This window comes from Eschrichtius robustus, chromosome 12, assembly GCF_028021215.1.
Source record: "Eschrichtius robustus isolate mEscRob2 chromosome 12, mEscRob2.pri, whole genome shotgun sequence".
Lineage (NCBI taxonomy): Eukaryota > Metazoa > Chordata > Mammalia > Artiodactyla > Eschrichtiidae > Eschrichtius > Eschrichtius robustus.
In genome coordinates, this window is record NC_090835.1 from 42,122,304 (window position 1) to 42,133,933 (window position 11,630).

The 11,630-nt window shown below is 48.2% G+C and overlaps 1 protein-coding gene across 1 annotated transcript; it reads right to left on the reverse strand.

The window, feature by feature from the left end:
- Positions 1-1,071: 1,071 nt before the first annotated feature.
- CCR9 (C-C motif chemokine receptor 9) lies at positions 1,072-9,712 on the reverse strand. Its single transcript, XM_068558801.1, has 2 exons — positions 9,692-9,712; positions 1,072-2,160 (listed from the first exon to the last, which is right to left on the reverse strand). The coding sequence occupies exons 1-2, from the start codon at positions 9,710-9,712 to the stop codon at positions 1,072-1,074; spliced, it is 1,110 nt and encodes a 369-aa protein (XP_068414902.1).
- Positions 9,713-11,630: the final 1,918 nt, after the last annotated feature.

Genomic DNA, 11,630 nt, shown 5'->3' on the forward strand with positions numbered 1-11,630 from the left:
TCTATTAACTGTTTTTCAGCCTAATCTCTAAGTTGAAAGCTTTTTTTTAACATGTTAGCGTTATACAGTATGAAGAAGAGAAGCATGGAAGCAGATATCCTTGCAGTGGCCTCAGAAACAAAAGGGCAAATAGGACCAGCCCGTTTTATAGGGAGCAGACAGAGTGGACCATCACACAAGCCACTCAACACAGTGAGCCCATAATGGAGCCAGGTTCCCACCAACTGAGGTTCTTAGTCTCCCTGCATGGGCTGAGAGGACCACTTCCATGACACCACTGGACAAGCTGAATCCTTGATCAGATCAGCGTGGCAGCCAGGTGTGAAATCACAGAACCTCTGGCAGAAATGGGTTGGAAACCAACAGAATCCGGATGACGTGCTGGTATGGTCAGTTACCCAGGGTCAGTTACCCAGGGCCTCACTGACCAGTGCTGCAGATAGCTTCAGAACAGGAACAAGGACCCTCACTGGCCCAAAACAGATCAAGGAGACCAGAAGGGCATTAGATCTGAGGTTGTTTGGAAAGATTCTAGAGCAGGAATCTCTAAGACCTGGCATGGTATCAGCCCCCCAAACCAGGGTAGAAATTCTCCAAAGATGGGAGTTTTCATGAAGCCTTGTACATTTGTGGACTATGGCAGTGGCCAGTGCTTCTGTGTCTTCTTTTGGAAGGGGTGGCATCAGAACTGAAGGCACAGCGATTCACTGTGCACTGAGAAATCAAAGCCTCCTCCAGAGGAGGAGGCTTTGCATTAACGCTCAGGCAAGTGGCAAAGCCAGGGAGGCTTGCAATGCTGCTCATTAGTCCTCCTTTGAAAACTGCAGGTATTGCAGCCAGGAGCCAATCAGCAGCCCCCTGGGATGGCCAGTCAATTTTGAAGACTCTGGCTTGGCAAATCCTGACAAAAAGTATAACGTTATTCAAATTCATCCCTTTCTGAGTTTTTTATTTCCTTTTATTCACTTCCTTTTCCTTCTCTGCTTTCCCTCTGGCCCTACCAGTAAGGGAAGCCGTAGCTGTATTTTTTGTTACTTCCAAAAGGACCATCCACCTCAAGGAGAAGATCCCTCAGAGGGAAAGAGCTCCCGAGGTTGTCTCCAGCAACATAGATGACAGCTTCAGGCTTCCTTCTCTCCTTGTAAATGAAACCCACTGAGCCTGGCTGATGCAACCCAAGTTCTTTAGGGTCTTCACAAGATCCCGGCGGAACCTCTCACCCACAAAAACGTAGAGAACAGGGTTCAGGCAACTGTGGAGAAAGGCGATGGTTTGAGTGACCTGGAAGCTGATGTCAATGTTGGTGGAGACAGCACAGCTGGAGATGAACGTGCTGTAGGCATCGATGGTCTGCACCAGCAGAACGCAGTTATGGGGGAACTGGGATAGGACGAAGACAGTGAGCACAGTGATGGTCACCTTCAGGGCCTTGTGCTTGGATGACTTCTTGGCTTGTTTCAGGGTGTGAATGATGATGGTATAGCAGCAAGCCATGACCACAAAAGGGAGGAAGAACCCCAGGATGACTTTCAGAGTCAACACAGCTGACTTCAGTTTGGTACTCTCATCACTGGGGTAAACCATGGTGCAGATAGCAATCCCATACTCCTTCTTGACTTGGCTGTACAGGAGTTCCGGGATGCAGAGTGCGGCTGCCATCACCCAGACAGTAAAGCAGACCATTTTGCTGTACAGAAGCCTTTTCTGCCTCCACATCTGCGCTCTCGTGGCCTGAGCAATGGCGATGTACCTGTCCACGCTGATGCACGTGATCAGCAGCACACAGCTGTAGAAGTTCATCTTGTACATGCTGTTGACCAGTCTGCACATGAAGGTCTGGAATTTCCACTGGTCAGCGGCGGCAATGGCCCAGAAGGGAAGGGTGACAAGAAAGAGAAGGTCAGCGATTGCCAAATTCAAAAGGAACATGTCAGTCATGGTCTTCACCCTCGTGCAGTACCAGTAGACAAGGATGACCAGACTGTTGCCCAAGGACCCCACGATGAACACGAGCCAGTAGAAGGGTGGAAGGAAGTAGCTTGCGAACTGCCTGACGTGGTTTTTCTTACAGAATAAGTCAGTGATGTTGAAGTTCCCGTAATCTTCCATGGAAGACGTGGTGTCATAGCTATAGTCATCTGCCATATTAGGGATCAGGCTCTGCAAGGAGACACAGGATGGCATTGGGTCAAGGGCATGCTTTTGGAGGTTCTATCTGATGATGTCAGAGGCATGGAGCCCTTGAACCTTCCACTCCCAAAGTCTGTGATAAGACAAAAGAAATGTATGTGTAGGAAGTAGGAATTCTGAGAGCATCTGCTTGGATTGTAAATGATTTATTTATTCAACAAATGTTTATTGAGCACCTACGACATGGTAGGTAATGGGTACATGCTGAAGAGTCAGACATGGTTCCTGCTCTCATGGAACTTACCTACTCTGGGAGGAGACACTCAAGCAAAGGAACAGTCACAGGCTGCATGACAGATGCTCTGACGGCGTGGGAAAGAGGGTCTGGGACCACTGGTGGGCGGACCTTTATCAAACTAAGTGAATGGTTCTGATTGTCCCTTCTCTCTACTCTACCCTCCCAAAAAGGTCCTCAGAGGCTTTTAAACTTTTCTGGGTCCAGGTTCCCCTGAGTCTTCTGAAAGCTGTGGATCCTCTGTTTGAGAAGCACCAAAGAGTCACACATGCACCCACTTACACATGTGCACACACATGAACACACACACACATATTCATACACTCTCACATACACGCACATACATAAGAACCAGGACAGACTACGTGATTTCAGGGTCCCTTGTTCAAAATTTGTTAAGAATTTCAAGATAGCAGAGCATTAAATCAAGCAAGTGACACTTCTAAGCATGAAGTGTGCAGCAGTAGGGGTCACACACCCATGAAACCAGCCCTCACAAGCACACACACACACACATTTACAAACACACGTGCACACAAACATGCCTACACTAATATACATACTCACATGTACATACCGACACACATACATGCACACATTCAGACACGTGCGCACACACCCTCACAATGTGCACACGCGTGTGCTCATGCGCATGCACACACACACCCCTCATTACAGCTTCAATGGGTTCCTGGCTCAGACGCCTTCCTAGAACCCCTGCTGGGGGAGGAGGAAATAAAGGCTGGAGATGGAGCCCTTGAGTCAAGCCTGGGATGGAGGGAATGGAGGCGAGGGTTACCTGGTGGAGGGGAAACTCGGTCCCGTATCTGACATGTTCCAAGGCCTCCACTTACAAATTCTCACATGCTCTCACTTCCCACCAGCACCCCCCTCCTAGGGCCCCCATTAGGGCCCCCAATCCTGCCAGGGACCACTAGCTCTCGTTCCCTTGCCCCAAGGCACACGCCTTGCCAAATCTCATCTCTCCCTTCATTTCTGCTCCGGAAATGCAGCAGTTGTTCAGTTCATCTAGAAGCATTTGGACTAGAAGTAACCTCAGATCCCCACTAGGTTTTCATTTTGTTTTAAATATTAAATATTTAATGCCAATAAATATTTAAGTAAAAATATTTAGTTTATGTATTAAACTATTCATATTGAAATAATAAAACATCTTCTACCAGTCTTCTTTTAGCTGGGAGCTCCCCTTCTACACACATTATAATCTCCATCTATTTCTAATAGTTTCAACCAGCATTTCCCAAACCATGTTTTGGGTGGAACACCAGTAGTTAAATAGTTGAGAATCTCTGCTCACTATATCACCTTCTTTGAAATTCACAATAATCATGAGCATATTAAAGGCTCTGAGAAGTCCTGCAGAGCTTGTTTTATTTTAACGGCATGATAGCATAGTAAAGGCTCTGAGAAGTCCTTCAGAATCTGTTGAATTTTGTTTAATAATGTTTCCTAATCTTACATGAGCATGGAACCTGTCGTGTGTGTGTGTGTGTGTGTGTGTGTGTGTGTGTGTGTGTGTGTTTACTGAGTGCTTTTTAAGATATCAGGACACACTGAGTGGACTGATAAGGTGCAGTAGACGCCAGGAGGCTGTGGTCTCCTGAATTCTGAAGCTCGTGCCGAGAGCTGAGGTGATGGGTCCATTCCGTTTGGGCCCCGACCGGCAGGAAGTGCCAGGGGGATACCCAGGGTAACCTGGACTACAATTAGGAAAATCTGGAATCTGGTCCTGATCCACCTCTAGTGTGCGACCAAGAGAAAGTCCTACTGCAGAGAGACCCCCGGGGGCCAGATCCAGGAGCCAGCAGCCGGGAACGGCCCGCTTCTGGGAAGAGCTGAGGAAAGCTCTCCATTTTGAATGTGCTTCGTCCCCAGGCCTGGTTCACCCATTCTCAGCGTACATTTAAAGACTTCCCTCCCAGCTTTGGCCGTTGTCTACAGGCCCAGATCATTGGGAGGACAGATCTTACAGATGACTCGTATTTCAGTGAAGATGCCAGGAGACTTCTGCCAAAGCGGGACATGGGAGCCAGGCACCGTCAATGGCCCCACTGGGAAGGGCATCCCCTAAGAGGTGGGGTTTGAGTAGACTTTGAGAAGAAAGAAAGAACTTTCAGGTGGAAGGAAGAACATGTAGAGCACGGAGACCCACAGAAGTATCACTGGAGGTTTAAGAAGTTGGGAGGGTGACATTTTGGAGGAAAGTCAGTAAAGCCAAGCAGATGAGCAGGTGTCAACTGTGAATCCACAGTGAGTAAGCGTCCAGCTGCTCTGTAGAGGGTGGGTTTTTTACATTTTGCAGGGGTTAAATAGCTTTAATAGACTCTCACATGAGCCTGCACCCAAGGCTGTGAGTTAGGGAGGCAGACAGCATCCCCATTCACAGATGTGGCACAGAGGGTCTCACAGAGGGGACCCCTAGCAGTCCCAGTGTCCCGGGAGACCCAGCCTTCTCCATGGCCTGGTAAACGAGCCCGTGACCACCGCTCCCCAAGACTGTGTCCCAGAGTGGGGACACTGTGTCCTGCTTGAAGCACAAGGAGCACGTTTTCTTGTTGGGTGAGGGTTGGAGGACCAGTGCTTCAGCATAGAATTATATTTAGTTAGGGACTCCCCAGACATATTTTAAGAGTGACTGAATTCACACACAAAAAACCTGGGTTTGTGTGAATTTTATCAAGACTACAAGGTAAGCCTATATCATCCTTACAAGTTCAAAGCGTTGGCCATCTTTTTGAGGATGACAAAGGAAGAATTCACGTCCCAGGCTACGGGGAGCCTGGACAAACTGTCCACCTGCATCGAGACTTGTGCTCATAGCTTTGTCCATGCCTGATAGGTAAATACCCAAGGATCCTTTGAAAATCTTCCAGCAAATGTAAACGTCAATTAGTTACCAATTTATTTGATTCCCTACTGTCAGAGCACCTAGTGCACATCAGACCCAGTGCGGAGTACAGGACATGCATGCATTTAATCCTTGACCTTCCAGGTAGGGACGGGCCCCTCTTCCAGATGAGGGGCACCTGGCTTCCGGGAGGAATTCTGAGGTTGCCAAGCCATTCCTTCCTCCCTCCCTCCCTGCTCTCTGAGTCCTAGAGACACTGCTCTTGCTGGAGAAGCTACCCACAAAGGCTGTTTTCAAAGTCTGGGTCAGAACATCTTGAGAGAAGATCAGTGTAAGCATCTGAAATCCACACGGTTTCGCGTGCATCCAAGAGCACCTGCTGGAGCCTCCTGGCCTGAGCACTGCGTAGAACGACTTCCCACAAGCTGCCATGAGTTTATCCCGGGGTCTGCATCGAGGTGGCATCTAAGGGGCTCCCCGTGGAGCCCACCCTCTCCACCGAGAGGGGACCTCCAAGGGCCTGTCCGTATAGCTCTGTGTCCTACTCACCAAGACCTAGCCTAGATATTTATTTGGCATTTAAATATAAAAGAGAAGTGAAGAAGGGCTTTCGTATCTCCTGAAGAACAGGTGAGGTGTTTTTTTTTCGCTCATGCACCATATAAATTTTGTGACTTAATCAGGATTCCCTTTTTAATTGGGAAACTCAGTCAAACTGGTAGCCCAATTATAGTAACCAAATAAGATCCTTCGACCAACGCTGTCCAATAGGAGTATAAGGCAACTCTGGGTTAATTTTGCATTTTCTAGTAGCCAAGTGAAAGAAGTGAAAAAGAGACAGGTGGAATTCACCTTAATAATGTATTTTATTGGAACCTAGTATGTCTAAAATATTTTTTCGTTACATAAGCAATGTAAAAGTTACCAAAATATTTTACATCCTTTTGTTGCGGAGACTATATTTGAATGGAGTGCATTTTACACTCACGGGGCATCTAAGTTGGAGTGGCCCCGTTTCATGTGCTCACGGGCCCCACGTGGCTCGTGGCTACCTCACCAGACAGCACAGCTTTAGGCTGAAAACCCAAGTTCTAACTCCTTCTCTTGGTCTTTTCTCCCTATTCTGTCAATTTCCTCTGACCCTGTTTTAATGTATGTCCTTTCTTTTCTATTCTGTTGTACGCACCCAGTACGGTGCCTCAAGCCTGTTATGGAACACGAGGCAGGCAGTGGAGACGGAGTGAGACAGGGTGTTGTTATTGCTGGGAAGTGTCCAGGCCCTGCTCTCTGAAGGGGCTGACCATTCTCTTCCACATCATATTAGAATGTCTAGAAATCTTCTTACCTAAGGTTTCTCTTGCATTTCTTAGCAAACTGTGTTGTTCTCAGACACTCTTAAAAACATGACGTCTTTACCAACTAGACCACTATTCGGAGCCTGTGGACCCCCATGAGCAGAGGTCTGAGCCAGATCTAGAATCTTCTTCCAGTGGGAGAAGTGGTGATTCGCTGGGGTGGACAGGGCCCAGACCTGGCCGGGATGGTGTTTGTGTGAAAATGCCGCCATCTCATTCCCTGCCTGCCTAAGAAAACGGCATGCTCGTCCTAGGCTTGAGAAACAGCTCTTTATTTCTAGTTCCTTGCCGATAAATAATGTGATTTGTTCACTCATTCGACCGATATTTACTGAGCACAGAGTACATGCCAGGCAAGGAAACCACTTCCAAAGGACACCATTCGCCTCGGTGATGGAAATAGAATTGGAGCAAAATGTTAGAGAGGTCGATGGCTCCTGCGCCAGGCCTCGCCTGTCGAGCTCGAGGCTGGGATGGGGGTGGGGTGGGGGGAGGGGAGGTCCCTCTGTGTGCAGGGCCCTGACGGCAGCTCCACAGCTCAGAGGTGCCCTAGACAGGGCGGCATCGTGGGATGGCTCTGTTACTCCCAGGGGGCTGCTTAATTGGGGGATTTATATCATTTATTTTGGATGATTTTTAGCATTTTGATCAAGAAAAGAGGCGCATTATAGTCATAGATCTAAGTAGACGAGAGAATGTGTCACAGCGTGACCCGTGGCCGGCCTGGAACTCAGCAATGGGGTGCCTTCTCCTCACGTAAGCTTTTGTTTCTGCTCTGGAAAATTTTTTTGGAAGCTCAACAGGTTTTAGAATGATGTTCAGATGTTAGAGACCATCTTAGAGAGGAGGAGACAGACCCAAGGAATGGAAGGTTCTGCCCAAACCCTCAGCCACTGGGGGAAGGTCAAGGCCAGAGCCATCCCCCCAGCCCCTCAGTCCCAAGCTGGGGCACTTTTAATCCCTGCTGACCCAAAGCCCAGCTCTCCTGTGCTGATGTTGTCAAAGTGGCCACACCAAACGTGAGCCACGGCATCTGGGTCCCAGCACCTGAGCTGGGCCTCACGGAGCCCAAGCAGAGTGGCCGTCAGGTGCCCTACCTCCCCACTCCCAACCCCGGAAAGATTCTGGGCACCAGAGGATGCCCTGTGGCTTCCTCTGCCCGGAGCAGCCGGGAGCTGCCTGATGCTGGGGGCAAACCTCAGGGCACGGCCGGGCAAGGGGCCTGCGCTGCCTGCTGGTGCCCCCAGCGAGGTTCTGCCCCACAGGCCTCGGCCCCCGAGCCCGGGCAGGTGTGTCCTCCTCCCCTCAGGAGAACGTTGGCCCCGAAGCAGCAGCCCAGGCAGTGAACGTCGTGCAGCTCCTGGAGCAGGAAGAAGGTCTCCAGAGCTTTCCGAGGCCTCCCTCACCGATTCACATTGTCTCTGGAAACCTTCCCCCAGCTCCAGGCCCCTCATTCCCACCTCTGGGGAGAGGCCAGGGTAGAGGGCAAAAACTGTGTCCCTCATTGCTCCTTAGTACCAAGATGGGCGTCTGGGGACAGGAGACGGGAAATGGGAGGGGAGGGAGACAGGCAGGGAGGGATGCGGAGTCGTTAGGAGCAGTGGGAGGTGGCAGGCACCGCCCCAAGGTGCTCTGTCCCCACCCTTGAGGAAGTGAGACTTCCACACAGCGAGGCTTGGACCTCGGCGTGTTGACATTTGCCCACAGGGGGGAACCCAGTGAAGCCGTGACTCTGAGAGCACCCTCTAGGGCTCCTCCTCCTTGTAGCCACGAGACCTGGAACCTTCCGTTCCTTCTCCCAGCCTCGTTTCCTCATCTGTAAGCATGGCTCTGCCTTTACCGTGAGGCTGCAGGAAAGTGGCACCCTGGCTGGTTGCTGGCACATGGCCAGTGCTCAGAAAGGTGGCCACAGGGACGTCATGGCTGTTTCCCAGGGTCATAGCCACAGAGACCCCATCTTGTCCCCATGTAGGTGGTGCTGGACACCTCTTGACCACAAAAGGTCATTACTGGGGTGCATTTTTCTTCCTCTCTGGAGCTGCCTTGCAGAGTCTTGATATCTTCCAAGATTCCAGAGGATAAAACCGAATGACTGAGAGTGTCAGCCCCGTTTCCAGCATCAGGGATGAAGAGCAAATTCTAACTCAGGAGAAACTAAGGGTCTAATTCTGGTTAGAAAAATAGAGACTTACCTCGTTACTTCACCAGGTCCAAAATAATTGCCTTGTTGTTGTTGTTGTTACGGGATATGCAGTGACATATGCAATACTAAATATCATTAGCATATGATAAATAACTTATTTGACATCAGGGGTGGCAACCACCAATCTCCACAGATGGTGGGAACCTACAGTGTACTGTGAGGGACAGTTTGTCAGCTCCACTAAGAAGGTTTGATTTCAACACCTACATGTAAAACCCAGATTCGTACTTTGAGAAAAGCAAAATTAAAACCTTTAGATATTTTTGTGAGCATTTATGAATATAACAAAAGCATGGGAATTTGATTTGATTCTATAATTAATTACATTTGACTATAAAATCACAAACAATTCTCTGGATAATGACTTTACTCACTCATTTTTGTTGGCCTCTTTTCCTCTTTCAGAGAAATATATATCATTATGTGTTTTTTGTAAAGGCTACATAATGTTATGTAAGAAACAAAACTAACATGCCCACCGTGGGTCTTTTAAAAACAAACTGAATGGATTCTCTCTTGCCCTCTTTTGTCTGAGTTTCAGAACAGACACATGGGACAAAGACATCCTAAAGATCATACAACCCTCACCTATTAGTAAAATCTAAAGTAGCATTTTCCTCTGTGCTCCCACATACCCCAAAGCCCTTCTAGCGCTTCACGTTTGCAGAGCCCCCTGTGCTGGGCATCAACCCCCTGTCCTGGGCACTGCTCAGCAGAGCTCTTACCCTGGGAAACCACAGAGAAATCCTTCCGCCACAATGGATTCCTTCCCACTCCCTGAAAAGAGGCCCCAAAATAGAGTGCATTTTGAGGAACCCGAGGGGCGTGGCTGTACTCACTGTGACTTCTGTGGGGACCATGGTGGGTCAGGTGCAAGCTTGCTTCTAGAAAGAGAGGGCAAAAATCAAAAAGAGGACTGGCTCTTAACTGAACAGTAACTAGTACCTAAAGATGGAGATTAAGCATTAAATCTGTTTGTTCTCATGGAAAAAAAAAATCCCAAGCAAGAGCTAGAGTCCGTGTTATACTGATGTCAAGTCAAATAGATTTCAAGTCAAGTCTAGATTTCAGTATCATCTTGGTTGTTAACCTAGAAATGAAAGAAACCTCTCCTCTGAGAGCCCTTTGTGGCTTTGACATCTTCCCAGCACATCCTTTTAATCTTAGCCCTTTTTCTCTTGACTCAACTTCTCTATCAGGTGCCACCTACCCCCATTTTATCCACCAAAGGACTCCAGAAGATGGCAGGACAGCAGTGACTTAAAAATGCGCTGGGCTGACTCTGCAGGGGAGGGGCCTCTGGGTAACCGGGTGGCAAGAACACAGGAGTGCGGTGGCGTCTGTCAGTATCAGTCCCTCTCCAGGAGGGGCCCCGTGCCCCAGCACCTACCTGTGTGCTCTGTTTACAAATTCAGGGCCTATTTACTCTGTACCCCAGCTCCAGCAGGAAAAGGAAGTCCTAGGTTTGTTTACCAAAGAAAAGGTATTTGTCTAATGCAGAGGGCCTCCGAGCTGAGATAAATCTCAGCTATTGTTTTCCTGTGTTTTGAATCTCTGCAAAACTCCCCCCTCTGTGACCAAAGGAACAACAGCTTGGCTCCCTTCAAGGAAGGGGTCTGTGCCCGTATTTCCAAGAAACATGTTCAGCCCACCCCAAGCTTCTGGAAGGAAACATTGTCCTTCATAAATCCAGCCCTAACCTGTTGGGCTTTTTTTTCGTAACACAACGTTGTAACTGTCCCTGCTTTTCTAAAAGTGCAGTCGTTTAAAAAACATAACATGTGGGACAACCACTCTGGAAACCCGTTAAACACACACCCTGTGATCTAACCATCCCACTCCTAAGTATTTACCTAAAAAAAATGCAAGCTTATATCCACACAAAGACCGATATATGAATGTTTATGGCAGCTTGATTTGTAATAGCCAACTACTGGAAACAGCTCAAATGTCCTTCAAGTATAGCTAATGGATAAGTCACTGTGGAATAGCCATACAATGGAATTGGAACAGCTACTGATACACACAGCAACGTGGGTAAATAATTATGCTAAGTAAAGAAGCCAGACCCCAAAAAAGTACATACTGTGTGATTCTACTTACAAAAAATTCTAGAAAATGTGAACTAATCAGTAATGACAGAAAGTAGATCAGTAATTTCATGGTGAGAGAGGGAAGGGGAGGACGGGGCAAGGCAGGAGGGGGATAAGAGCACGCCAGGAAGCCTTTGGGGTGATAAGTATGTTCACTGTATTGATTGTGTGATGGTTTCACAGTTATATACGTATGTCAGAACTTAGGTTCTGCACTTCATATATTTGCAGTGTTTGTAGCTGGACCTCAATAAAGTGGTGAAAGTAGAGAAAGGAAGAACAGCAAGATCTGATGAAAACTTTGTTTTCGTCCCTCCTCAGAGTCATATCTGGCCATTAGCAGGCAAGGAGAGAGGCGGCCAGAACTTCCTCCTTGCACCCTTCCTGCCAGTAGCTTCTCCACAGTGCCTTGGAGTGAGTGCCTTGTGCTATTCTGTGGGAATTGAGGGCTCAGTATGAACTCATGCGTTTTAGGGTTAGATGAGATTAGACAGATGATGATGATGATGGAGAGGTAGATGATAGATAGATAGATAGATAAATTTGTATGGACAGGTGCTATGTATTTGAGCATATTTCCTGGCTCTGTCTGCTGAGAGGACCTAAAAGCCATGACACACGGTAGAATGACCTTCTAGTGCCCAGATCTTGGTTTCTAAATATCTTTCTTCCTGCCAAGAAACCA

Bases quoted from the DNA above. Each gene is read 5' to 3' on its own strand.
- CCR9 (XM_068558801.1), bottom strand. From the start codon at position 9,712: ATGGTCCCCACAGAAGTCACA. The intron at 2,161-9,691 runs GTGAGTACAGCC...GTCTCCTTGCAG, and splicing joins TGGTCCCCACAGAAGTCACA to AGCCTGATCCCTAATATGGC.